General features: G+C 34.6%; 3 protein-coding genes across 6 annotated transcripts in view; 1 reads left to right on the forward strand and 2 right to left on the reverse strand.

Annotated features, from left to right (window-relative positions):
- The window catches only part of LOC111503553 (uncharacterized), a 290692-nt gene that overhangs the window by 260277 nt on the left and 16179 nt on the right, over window positions 1-14236 (reverse strand). The window lies entirely within an intron of this gene.
- The window catches only part of LOC111511503 (uncharacterized), a 246865-nt gene that overhangs the window by 159277 nt on the left and 73352 nt on the right, over window positions 1-14236 (forward strand). The gene's annotated exons all lie outside the window — the stretch shown is intronic.
- LOC141485835 (uncharacterized) lies at window positions 507-12260 on the reverse strand. Its single transcript, XM_074183386.1, has 4 exons — window positions 12072-12260; window positions 2687-2891; window positions 2490-2558; window positions 507-2286 (listed from the first exon to the last, which is right to left on the reverse strand). Exons 1-4 carry the CDS (start codon window positions 12258-12260, stop codon window positions 1931-1933), a joined length of 819 nt encoding a protein of 272 aa, XP_074039487.1. The 3' UTR covers window positions 507-1930.

Consider the following 14236-nt stretch of genomic DNA (forward strand, 5'->3'; position numbering starts at 1 on the left):
ATGCGAAAGCTTTGATGCCGCCTTTGATTTTCGATGGCTCAAAATTCGTAACCTTGAATATGATGTGTATACCACCTCGATATACACGGAGAAAAAGGTTTAATTGATTTCAACAATTTCCTCTTAATGTACACTAAAAACATGCTTTCGATATTCACAGAAAAAGTGATGGTATTTTTGTGGTACATTATAATGAAATGAAGAAACTCGCATATTGACAAATTTGATTACAGACATAAAAGATATCATCAATTGAGTTCAATAGTGAAATTTGATAAAAATTAGGATAATTTTCAACCATTATGATCATTACAAAAATTACACTTCTTATTGGTTGAGATAAATTTCATAGATGAACGAACAATACAAATAGCAAGCAGGCTACCTTGTCACCCAATAATTGGTAAACATAAACTTTAGGTTTTCCTAAATTATGATCATCTATTCTTCTTAAACAAGAGACTTCTTATATGAAGACTTGTTTGAAAAATCAAACAATCCGACTTGTTTATTCATTACATTCAATGAATTCAAATAACAGAGCATATAGGTACGTAATTATCAATAACAACATAAAATTGATTTCAATAGACACATTTCGATAACATATGGGATATATAAATGTTTATTCCACTACATTACATATTATATTTTCAGCAAGTAAAAAATAACAACAATAATGAAAAATAAAGTTTAAAAATAAATTCAATCAAAATAAAAAAATCAATTGAATACAATCACCAGATATCATGAAAATACACAGAGAGGATGAATTTTGATGAAGTTTTGTAAAGTATATCAGTATCACAAAAAATCTTCCATCAAAAAACTGACGACATTCACATCATGAGTAGGTGGTTTTGTGCAATATAATATATACAATAATATTTGAAAATAGGACGTGATTATTAGTTAGCATTGGTACAAGTGACCTCAACAATAGCTATATTATAAATAAGCATTGATTTTTGCATTTGACAATACAGAATAATCCAGAGATCACTAATAAATGCCATTCGACGAACACCAACGAGAAGGCTAAACAATTTTTTGTCAGGTTTGGAAGGAAAATAATTACAAACTGAGCAGATTTCTTTCTGAGAACACAATATTTATCCCATCAGACCCATCAAAAAACATTTTTGAATTCATTTGGGTGATTATTGTCAGAAGAATTCAATAAATCAAATAATTTATCAAATTTTTCAATTACGTCTATTTTTGCCATGGCATCTGCAGGAAAAGCCCCCAAACTCACATAAGTATTCATTGCACTAGCTACTGTGTTACTCAGAACTTTGGTAGCAAGTTTGACTATCATTTTTTCAAAATTTGTAGGATACATATGTGAAGATGTGAGTTTAGGTGCACATCTATAGGTTTCTTTTTTATCTTGCGGAAAAAACATGTCTATGAAGGACCATGATGTTTTCTCTTCATCAAAACAAAAAACTCACAATTATTAGGTGACACCAAGAATATTAAATAACTGAATAAAATTTGATCCCGTATCACTTACAAGTGCATCCACATAGAAACCAGCTGTGAACAATTTTGATATACACACAATCACACAATGCAGTTCTACAGCAGAAAACTGGGTAACCACAAAAAATATGCTATTTGCTGCTTCCAATTATTATATAGTCTTTTCACCATAATAACACAAGCATTTGGAGCAAGTAACCTTTCTTTTCTGCCATTTCCAATATCATGTAGCTCAACAATCTCATCATGACCACTATGGTAGTAAATAATACTTTTCAGAGATATTTCATCAATATATATATTGCAATGCCTGTCCTGATTCAATATGGTTCGTGATTTGATCTCCAGAGATTTGAAAACTGCTTCATTTTGAAAACCTGGATTAAATGAGAGGTTTTGAGTTAATTGTTCCAAACAACGTTTCATTAGAAGACAGAAAAATTTACTCGTGAAATGATATGCTCGAGGCCCCAAAAAATTTAAGTGTTGATGCAAATTGTTTGTATTTGGTGAAGTACCTTCTTGCTAATGGTTTTAATTTCTTTAATTTGGCTTGTGTTTTGACAATTCCTGATGAAGGTTCACTCAGAAACTTGTCATACATCTCATGGAAGTCCTCTAGAGTCGGATATCTTTCATTACTGGATGTTTTCATCCATTTTTTCCTTGTCATAGCTCTCAATTTCTCACGCAACTTCGTCTTTCGTGGAGTTCCACAGCTCAAAAATTCTGGTGTTTGAATACCAGTTGTTGGAGAGACTATACAGCTTGAATAAGGTGAAGAACTCTGACCTGGGACTGGAAAAAAACTGTAATGTAATTCATTGATATAGTGAGGGTATATATGCTTGATAAAACTCTTGATTTACCCTAATTTCTTTTTAAACTGGTACTTTACATGTTTGTAAAGAAATACATGAGTTGAAGAAAATGAATATAACCCCACATAGAATAATAATTGATATTGTTGTTTTCTTTCCCCATGTTTCATAAGAACATACCTGACATATCTGTAGCAGCTGGAGGAGAAATTATGGTTTCTGAGTGCATGACGATGTTACTAGTAATGTCTGAAAATAACAAATTATCATTTAGAAATGCAGAAGATATTACAATCAATATGTAAACTTGGTACACAACATAGGTATCCGTATCCCTCAAAAAAATATGTACTAAGAACATGCAAAATAGTACTTACCTTCCAAGATAACAATTTTCCTAGGAGGTCCTTCGTAATTATCGTCATCGATAACTTCCAAGGAGTGCTTAGTGGCACCGTGAGGAAATATGGATGGAACTGCATTTTGGAGTAGATGTTTACGAGTTCCAGATTCAGAAATGACTTCTTTGGCAAAATGTTTCTCTAATAAATCCTTGTTACATAACCGCACCAGCAAGCAGCCCTAAAAAACAGGAACAAACAATTTATTTGCATGGGACATTTCCAAATGATTATAAATAAATGAAATATTCAAAAAGCTGTGTTGAGATAATGCTGTGAAATGAAAATTATCAACATTCACCTACTTTGTAAAATCCTCTGGAATTCAGAACAAACTTGTATTTACCCCACGAACAACAAACTGTTCCTCCTTTGCGAAACTTTCTCCTATGTAAAAGATATTTCACTTATTCACAAATTTTATTATATTCCGATAGTTATTGAAATAAAAGTTGAAAACAATAACAAAGGAACATTGAGTGAAAAGTGAGGTTGAAGTTGAAACCACCTGAACTGCACATGCGTATAAAAACTAGGTTCTGACGGAAGGCCCAGCTTCCACACCTCGAATTTTATGCCCGGCCGAACTACAGCGACCGAATCTGAGGCGTTTACCAAGCGAGTCAAATTGAGGCATGGAATATTATTACAGAGTGAATCATTGTAAGTGGTGGGTTTGTATTTGTGAAAAATTTGTGTCTAGTTTCAGAATGAGCAAGTGTCAAGCTGTGGGTTGCTGTAATTTGCAGGGTGATGTCCGCATTCATTTTTTTCTATTACAATTGACGAAAAAAGGTATGTTTTTCTATTATTCATTATGTAGGATTGAAGTAATGAACATATAACGAAAATCATAAAATAAATTGTTATAGACCATATACAGGGTGTCCCTGGATTTCCTCTTTTCCTCTCGGGAATGTATAGATGGGGTCAAAATATCACCAGTACTTCATATAACTTTTTTTCCTAAAATCCTTCGTTACCAAGTAACGGGCCCTCGAAGTTACAAAATGAAAAATGTTTTTCTTTGATAACTTTTCAAGTGAATATTCAAAATCATCCAAATTTTGGTAATTGACTAAACAAATGAATTCCTTCGATGAGCTTTCATGCAGGAGTCAGTTGTTTTGCTACAAAGTCAGGAACGGACTACCCCCGATGGTCCACACCCCAAAACTTTGAAATGACAGATATTTTTCAATATTTTTCAACAAATTAAGGTTACTTGGACAATTTTATGAATAAAAGTACTCGTGTGGAAAGTCGATCGGAGCAACGAGTCTTGATAAAAATGTAGTTTCACTCGACGACATCAAACCCGCTCGTCCACCATTATTTGAAATGAATAATTATCAAAGCAGAAATAATAATGATAACGTTAATTCAACAACATTTATCCTGAGATGTCTACCATTATTCGAAAATATTAGTTTTTAAGGAAAATGGAAATGATAGGTAAAATGTTCATAACGAATTTTTATAATGCAAACACGTTTAACTAACGGAACTCAAGAGCCTCAAGAGCAAACAGAAATGAAAAATCCGCTACAGAAACTGCTCGATATGACAACCTTCTCTCTCTATACATTTTCTTAGTCTGCGAAGACACCCTCCCTGTACTTGAAATAGCATTCCAGGGTCGTTTCGTATGGCTTCACAATGTAATGTTATTCTATTCAACAATGCAACTCTTGTGTGAATAGGTGTAGCGTAAACAAGGCTTTTTAGATGCCCCCACAGAAAGAAATCCAATGGACTTAAATCCGGAGACCGCGATGGCCATGAATATGGCCCACCTCTACCAATCCATCTATTGTGGAAAATATGGTTCAGATGGTCACGCACAATCAAACTAAAATGAGGAGGAGCGCCATCATGCATAAACCACATATCTCTTCGGGTTTGCAATGGAACATGTTCCAAAAGTCCATTCAAATCGTTCTGAATGAACTCCAAATAACGTTCTCCATTCAATCGGTCCTGTAGAACGAATGGTCCTATAAGATGGTTTCCTATGATACCAGCCCAAACATTCACGTTAAATTTCCGTTGGTGTTTGGTTTGCAATATCCCATGGGGATTTTCTTCGGCCCATATATGGAGATTATGAGAGTTGATAACTCCATCTCTAATGAAACCTGCTTCATCAGTGAATAAAACTCGATTAATAAAAATCATATCCTCTCTTTGCCTATCCATAAACCAATTGACATATTCCAGTCGTGCTGGAAAATCTTGAGGTGTCATGGCATGTACCTTCTGGATGTGAAATGGGTGGAGCAGTTGTTCCCTAATTATTCTATGAATAGTGGACTTGGATGTATGGAACTGTTCTGATAGATTTCTGATGCTCATTGAAGGATCATCAGCGACGGCTTCCAAAATATTTTCCTCCAATACAACGGTACGTACAGTCCTAGGAGCGCCCTCACCACCTCGTTTTGGCAAAACTGTACCTACAATAATATCGAAATAAAACAACGTGCTCAAATTAATTATCAATTATTACATACCTGTCTCCCTCAAGCTGCGATCGACACGCTCGAATGTTTCTCTTGACGGTACCGTTCGATTGGGAAAATGCTCGGAATACAGACGACGAGCTTCTGCAGCATTGCAAAATGCTCGTCCATAAAATACATGCATATCTGCACATTCATTGAATGTAAACTGTTCGGCCATATCAAAAAAAATCAAAATATCCTATAGAATATTGACAATACAATGATAGTCATATGACAACGCACCACTCAACAAAACAAAATCGCATTCCAGTTTCTCATTTTTAATCAAATCTTTCTTAAAGGTTTTTTTGTCAACATCTGTGAAAGAAATGGAACATAATTATTCCCTGGATATTTTTCACCTGATCATGTGCAGCCGTTTTTGTAGTTCATTCGTTTGCTTTTTATTAGTATAGTAAATATTTTTTCCGATGTGCGTTTTTTCAGCTGAATTTAGATTCGTGTTAAAGAATTTCTCCGATAAAATTATAATTATCAGTGAAACTCTTCAACAGTTCAGCTGTGAAGAAGAATTTGAAACATTCGAATGTTGAGTTTCATGAGATTCAGATAACTGATCAACACGAAACGTGATTATTCCACACGTATTATGTACATACAAAATATGGAATGAATTCGATATTTCATAGTAGAGTAGCTTGTTAGTTTAAAAACACCACGAATCTACAGAACTTGATATTTCTTTTGAAAAAATATCTGCTATCACAATTGTGACTTAAACTTCCATATAGGTACTGTACTTTTTGTTTACGACTTCATTTTAGCATACTTTGTATTATTCCTGTTATAAATGTTGTTGAATTAACGTTATCATTATTATTTCTGCTTTGATAATTATTCATTTCAAATAATGGTGGACGAGCGGGTTTGATGTCGTCGAGTAGAACTACATTTTTATCAAGACTCGTTGCTTCGATCGACTTTCCACACGAGTACTTTTATTCATGAAATTGTCCAAGTAACCTTATTTTGTTGAAAAATATTGAAAAATATCTGTCATTTCAAAGTTTTGGGGTGTGGACCATCGGGGGTAGTCCATTCCTGACTTTGTAGCAAAACAACTGACTCCTGCATGAAAGCTCATCGACGGAATTCATTTGTTTAGTCAATTACCAAAATTTGAATGATTTTGAATATTCACTTGAAAAGTTATCAAAGAAAAACATTTTTCATTTTGTAACTTCGAGGGCCCGTAACTTGGTTACGAAGACTTTTAGGAAAAAAAGTTATATGAAGTACTGGTGATATTTTGACCCCATCTATACATTCCCGAGAGGAAAAGAGGAAGTCTAGGGCCACCCTGTATACTGAAGTCATCAATATGCAGACTTTTTATTATGAATTTAATTTGATGAAATCGAACTTTACGAATAGAATATGCCTTCAGTTCCAGTGGAAATCCACGAAGGAAAATACTTGTTGAACCACATCAAGTTTTGATTTGTGTCTGTAGGAAAATAATTACTTCCATTGAAACATTTGCAAAACCAAAGTATCAAATGTATATTCAAATAATCTTTTTTGGAGCCTATTTTCCATTTATATGTTCTAGATAATCTACTATAAATAGCAAATATGTCTTTTCTTAGATTCTGTCATCAATAACATAAAACATTAGAATTTCATAATTAGAAAACTAGGCAACCCAAAACCAAGAAATCTGTATTTTATATTGAAGTTTTGATTTACAACAACCAATCCAATAATATAAAAAAAATTCAGAAAAACGATTCAAAACAAAATGAAATTCTGCAAATGCCTTAGTAGTCATGACAAACGGCATACATTCGAACGGGAAACAGCCTGTCGTATACTTTTTTACCAATTCATCCACATCGATACTGGATATAAAAAGTATTGCGATTGAAGCTGTTAGGCAATTATCAAAAATTGGATTGAGAGTTAGGGGTATCATTTCAGATATAGGTTCTAATTTTTATAAACTTACCAGAGAAAATCTCGAAGTGACTGTATAGAAGCCGTATTTTTTTGTTGATGAGAAAAAAATATTTTACATCTGCTGAAATGTGATGAATATACAACAAACAAAAGTAATCTTGACATCTTGAACAACTTTACAACTTGGATAAGGAAAAGCAATATAGACTAGCACCCAAACTTACTGATTCTCATTTATTTCCAACTAACTTTCAAAGGATGGAGGTTAAATTAGTCAGTCAAGTTTTCAGTCATTCGGTAGCTACAGCGATGAATACCTATGCCAGTTTCATTCAGATACCATTAGCAGCAATAGGAACGGCTACATTGATTGAAAAAATGAATAAAGTGTTTGATATTTTAATTTCAAATAGATTTGACGGTGTGAAAGATTCCAATAAACCTTCTTTCAGAACATCAAAACAAATCATTTTCCTGAGGCACCAGTCAATCTGATTATAACACTGATGATCTTCAAACGAGACTCAACCTCTGACGGAAGCAAGAAACTCTTTCGAAGGTTCGAAATAGATGAACATTTCAATCTAGCAGACCACTATTATAATATTCATGCAGTCATTTTTCACTGTGGTTCTGCCGTTGAATTTGGTCATTATTACGCCTTGGTCAAAGACGAAACGGACTTGTTTGAGTTTGACGATAGTCGTGTCACAAATTGTTCTGGCGATGTATCGAATCTATTCTCTCCTCTGGGGAGACCCTACATTTTGTTTTATGAGAGAGGACATTGGCAGATCAAGATCTTCAGATGATGTGGTGCTGCAGGATTTTCCGGGTTTTCCTGCAATTGAAAAAGCAAATGCGCCACAGGAATCAATAAAGTCGCCGCGGAGCGCTATTTAATTCTTATTGTTGTTTTTATTTCTATAGTTGTTTGATAGTTTTTTAGCAAATTAACTGTAATATCAAAAAAAGGAAAAAACACAACTCCTATTCAAATAACCAGAGCTTTCAAAAACACATTTACTCTTCAGTATTCCACACAGGCAGAAGGAACTAACTGTCTAGGAAATACTAGTGAAATTATATGTAGTATTAAAGATGCAGACATAAATAGAAAGAAGATTCTTGTGGAAGTTCCAAAAAATCCCTATAAACATTTCAGAGTAGAGATAAATGATTATAGAACTCTAGCCACTTCAGAAGGCAACAGCTTGGGCTATAATTTTAATAATCTTTTGAGAAAATGTTTAAGAAGACATTCATGAGAAGTATGTACAAATTTTGCCGCGGCGGCTAGTACGATTCTAAATGAAACAAATGTAGGTCATTTCAAAGCATATAGTAATACAGTAGCCAAACGGTTTGGAAGTTTATATATACCTCCAGATTCATTTTTACAATGTATCATTCATCTAGAGACAGAATTTCTTGATCATTTCAACAATTTATGTGCCACTGATTGTGATAATTTTTCTCCTTATTTTCTCCTTTCACAATGATAAGAATTTATTATATTTTGAAATTTTCCAATACAAAATTTAAAAAAAAATGAAAATGTTAAAAAAAATCAAAAACTCATCATTCTGAAAAACCTTTAAAATATATTAGCATAAGTTTTTGACCTAAATTGTATAATCTTACTACATAAAATATACATTTATTTCACCACCTTGCCTTATTTTTTATGAATTCTTAAACAGTTCACAATCATATGAGACATGTATTGGGAGCTCCTCGTAGCAATGATGAAGTCAGTTAATGGTCACATCTTTTTTGATCGAACCTCGTCAGAGGTGCACAACAGCTCTTAGACGACACCCTCCTGCCCCGCCACATCCCAGCAAAAAATAAAATCTCGACCCGAAACATCAAAGACACCGACGGGAGTGAATTTACTTCTGTTTACTAATGTACGGTGGTAGCGCTGTATTGATGGCGTATTGACGGCGCAGGTCAAAAAATGGATGAAACGCATTCGTTTGTGCTTAGTAAAATTGAAAATGAGATGATGTGATTTATTCCTAAGAAGAAAAAACGAAATAAGAGGTGAAGGTCCTGGAAGGTTCAAATTGCAAATGACTAACCGGTTTTCAACTTCATTCATGATATCTTCAAAACTGCAATAATTTATGTTCTCGGTTGCAATTTTCTCTTTCGGTGGTTTGGTGAAAATAACACCATTACGCTACCATTTCGACAACTGATTGACGGAAAAACAGATTTTTAAAATATTTTGAACATACTTCTTTTATACATCACCAATACCTACCACTTGTAGCTGTGGCTGTATGGGAATACTTCACTGAGAGATTAGTCAATGATGGCACTGCTAAGCAGCCCTGCGGAGTGTTTCAGTGTGCACGAGCTCTAATAAAGGAAGATTCCATAAAAAACTGAATAGTAACAGTTGTCAAAATCTATCAAAATCTAAAGTAACATTTGTTATTAGAATGAGATTCAAAATAAGGGGAACCTTGAAGTGTCCTCCTTCATCTCTAGAAGAAAATAGATATTTTTGTTTGAATAAATGTAACATCAAACCATTGAAGAAATATATCCATAGCAACCATGAATAGAATAAAGCTGAAGTAAAAATCAAAATATAAATTGAATAGAAATACGTATGATATAATTTAGTAGGTGGCTTATTTTTATTTAAAGATATAAATTTACGGTAGGGTATTCAAGACTTTCATTACCGACTTGAATCACTTCATTTCTACTGTTGAATGAGATCAAATGAAATATTGTTCAACAAAATAACAGAGCACGTCTTTTCAAAGCACCTGACTTTTGTTTTATTCATCATGCTGCACGGATGGAGTCTTCAACTCCAGAATATATCACGTATATCAGAACTATAATGAGAAACCTGAAATTTGAATTTGGTGTCAGCGAAGTATGCTTAGGATGTTGACTTTCTGAAAATACCAAATGAACAAATAATCGTTACTGATAATACTTTTGATGGAAAGAAATCGCTCTGCCTGGTATTAGATCGTCACTGTAGATTCATTATGATTTTTCCGAATGGTTTTCGATACCAGGAAAAAACAGTGAGCCGATCAATATATCATTATTATTTCAATGAGAGTGGGAATTTCGAAAATTCTAAACAGCGCCCATAAAATATTGAGAAACCGATGGGATTTTCACATAACCTGAACCAATTACCTTGCCGCCAGCATGAATCTAAGTCGTTTACGTTCATCCAAAAAGTACCATAACCATTTGAATGATTTATATGTTTTCTTTTGCTCGATAACGGATTAGTTTGTCGTTAAAACTTTTAGCGAAGTTTAACCTTAATCCTGGAAACTTCAACACATTAAACTAGAACATTTTGACATAAATTCATCTCAGACGCAGCTGAATTTATAATATTGTGCTACATATACAGGGAGATTTAGAATGTATTCAAAGATATTCATTCCTTGCTCGTGTCCAATGTGTTGTCTCTGAAATACTCATGTGTATAAATATAAATCAAATATACTTCCTTACAGAGAAAAAAAAAAAGAACATTCAAAACTGCAGTGGAGTCTTAGTCACAAAAATACAATCTTCGTGAAACAGGCAATCTTCGGAAGTCCTTAGAAACAACTAAGATTTTGATTCTTTTTTTATACTTTTCAAAATCAGAAATCTTATGAAGCAAACACAGATTTTTTTATATTATCCAAATATCGATGTTATTCATATACTGAATGCAGTTTTTTGTGACTTTTCAGAAACACTTTTCGTATATTAACTGATAAAACGGAATGATGGAACAAAAGCGCCTAAAATTATATTTCAATCAAATATTTATTCAAAGAAGCCAAGCTTGTTGCGTCATTTTGATTGCTTTCATGTGAGCTGAAGTAGATTAAAAAAAGTTACCGGTTAGAGAATTGAACTAAGGTCGTCGACGTGGTAGGCTTTGTTCTCAGCCTGAGTCTATTTCATAACAATTATTCGAAGATAAATGCAAAAACAATTAGAATCCAAGTATAATAATGATAATGAATAATAATTGAATGAAATAAAATACTAATTACCTGCAAAAGACGATCCATCAAGAAAGACAAATTATTTTGAAGCAGAGTTCGGATTTCCAAAGGTCAGTCCCGGTGATTTAAACCAAATTTAACCACAAAAAAGAGGGAAACCAGCTTTTTATACCAATAATATCCAAAGATCGAACTTGTCACCGGATTAAAAAGTATATGTATATAAAAGATTTGTCCAAATAGACAAAAAAGACAATAAATTTGAAATTATATTAATGAACTAGCTTTTGCCCGCGGCTTCGCTCGTGTTGAGAAGTATTATTATTAATTGGGTATAGTTTTTGCGGCTTTACTTTTGTTGAGCGTGTATGAAGAAACTACAAAACCTACAAAACTTCTTTGTACACAATATTCTTAACTAATCTGTCATTAGGCCCTAAAACTATCAAGCTATTGGGTCAACTTACTCGTGAGCATGCAACATCAAACTGTCCATGAGAGAAGCAATGTTCTCTCAAGTCAATACCCACAAATTTGAGAGTTTGCCCCCGAGACTTGTACATTATCATGGCAAAGCAGACTTTTAGGGGAAACTGTAATCGTATAAATTCGAACGGGATATCATCAAGTATTAATGGGATTCGTGGTATAAATACTGTTTCCCCTTTCGCACGCCCAGTAAATATAGTGGCTTCCACTATATTGCGATGTAACGCTTCTTTGGAGTGAGTATGGCACGTTCACATAACCATTCCATAGGCTTGTCATGTCATGACAGCAATTTTTGAACCGTAGTAACAACTATGCACAATTCTTCCGGGATGGTTATCATTCCATCAAACGGTGGAAAATCACCATTACCGATTTCAAAAAGGAGATCTACAAATCTACCAGCAGACTCATCCCCGCTCTCATATTTTCAGAGAGCTTAAGAATATTTACCTCGGGCCACAAATTAAATTTCTCAATGCAGGATTTTACTTCGTCAGCTCTGGTTTCTTTTGGCACCACTGGTAGAGTCTGCCCAAAGTCTCCAGCCAGCAAAACTGTTACGCCACCCATTAATTTTGTATTACCCCTTATATCCTTCAGTGATCTGTTTAAGGCTTCAATACCACCTTTATCAGCCATCATTATTTCGTCCGACACGATTATTTCTGTCTCTTTGAAACTTCAGCAAAATTACTTTGTTTGGAGATATTGCAAATCGGAGTCTCAGCAGTGATTAAATTCAGAGGTAACTTAAAAGTAGCATGAGGAGTTCGACCACCTTCGAGTAATGTAGCAGCTATGCCGGACGACACCAGAGCCAGGGCAATGCCGTGAGTACTTCTTACTTTCGCCAATAGTAAATTAATAAGGAAGGTTTCACCAGTTCCACCTGGAGCGCCTAAGAAGAATATTCGACCGTCATTTGCATCTACACTTGTGATAATTTTATTGTAAACTTCCTGTTACTCGTCATTCAAGGATGCTACATTTTTTCTTACTGCGTCTTCTAAGGCCACTGGTATCCTTCACGTACTCTCTATTTTCAAAATGTATTGATGTTATTGGCTGAGGTAACCCATAATATTCGAGAGGATGGCCGACTAATGATAATACGGCATCCTTCATTACTAACAGGCATTTGTTGAATATCAGGTCCGATGAGTGCTCTATATCCACGTCACCTTACCTTTCCAGTTGTTTTTTGAAGTCTTCAGAAAGGTATTCTTTGTATTTTTCCCAAAGACAAAGAGGGTCGGAAACCTGGCAGAACAATAAAATGATAACAAAAAGCTCTCGAATCATATGCGGTGTTTGACAAAGTGCTGCCTCTTCAAGAGCTTCGAGTATACCTGGAGAATTGCACGTGGATTGAAAGGTGGGATGTTACTAATCATCTACAGTTTTCAACACTTGAAGTGAAATTAGACCTCTGGTCTCATGTAGAAGCATTCGAAGGTGTTAACATTCTGTATTGTTTGGATGAACAGTATAAATCCTGTCTAGAACGTATTTTTTTCCAACCCCTGAGCATCCTTCAACATTCACTCCTCTCTTCTTTCTCTGAAGACACGCGAAATAATATCGTATTGATCATGAGATTTTTGTCCTGAAAGTAAGTGCTCATTATGTCACTCCATCGTGGGTTACATGTAAAAGTAATAGAAAGGTCGGGACGACCGTAATGTCTAACATAGGTCATGGCGGCTTGCGTTTTTTCGTGCATGTATCTTGGTCCACAAGTAAAGATGATGGTTGTACTACCATTCGGCCCAGCTGATTTGCTTCAGAATCTTGCCGTCCAATAGCATTTTTTAAATGAATATAATCATCTGCGTTTAGTCTTTCAGTTTCTATTTTCGCGTATTCATCTACCAAATATTGAATAAAAAGAGCGCGATATTCAACCAAATAGTTATCTTCTCCATCTCTAATCATTATTCTGTATGAATGAAAACTTGTTTTATGGTTTTGTTTAATATATTGAATGTGAGGTCTTGTTGTTAAACAAAACCATACACATTCCTAGAGAAGATCTAACACAAAGAAGAGTACCTGATGCAGAACAAATACAGGCAAATTTACCTAAAGTACCTGAAATACCTGAGTTAAGACGCTCTGACCGTATAAAGAGGCAGACAACAGGATGACTGAAAATGAAGGCCCATCATCAGTATGGTGCAGCCAAGTGTAAGGATGGGCAACACTTGGTTACCAAAAGATAGAAATACAAATGCACGGAGCCACCAACAGGAGCCAACCGCACATTTGTGGTTTCAGTTGATAGATCTCGTGTTCACAAGAAAACTATCAAAATCACCACGGAGGCAGCTATAGCTACCTGCGTGACATCCGGGTCCAGGAAATTATACAAATATGAAAGTTATTGAGTGTCTTGATATAGAAACAGAAGTTAATATCGGACATAGCACTCATGAAAGTGGCAAACCATAGACACGTGTTTTGGGCTTTTGGCCCATCATCAGTATGGTGCAGCCAAGTGTAAGGATGGGCAAAAGCCAAAAACACGTGTCTATGGTTTGCCACTTTCATGAGTGCTATGTCCGATATTAACTTCTGTTTCTATATCAAAACACTCAATAACTTTCATATTTATA

Source organism: Leptinotarsa decemlineata, unplaced genomic scaffold (genome assembly GCF_025532065.1).
Source record: "Leptinotarsa decemlineata unplaced genomic scaffold, Ldec_3_MD MMD2_tig00026340_RagTag_RagTag, whole genome shotgun sequence".
NCBI lineage: Eukaryota > Metazoa > Arthropoda > Insecta > Coleoptera > Chrysomelidae > Leptinotarsa > Leptinotarsa decemlineata.

Bases quoted from the DNA above. Each gene is read 5' to 3' on its own strand.
- LOC141485835 (XM_074183386.1), bottom strand. From the start codon at position 12,260: ATGGCTGATAAAGGTGGTATTGAAGCCTTAAACAGATCACTGAAGGAT. The intron at 2,892-12,071 runs GTAAATATTCTT...CCTGTTTTTTAG, and splicing joins AATTTAATTTGTGGCCCGAG to GGCTGCTTGCTGGTGCGGTT. The intron at 2,559-2,686 runs GTAAGTACTATT...TGTTATTTTCAG, and splicing joins GAAAATTGTTATCTTGGAAG to ACATTACTAGTAACATCGTC.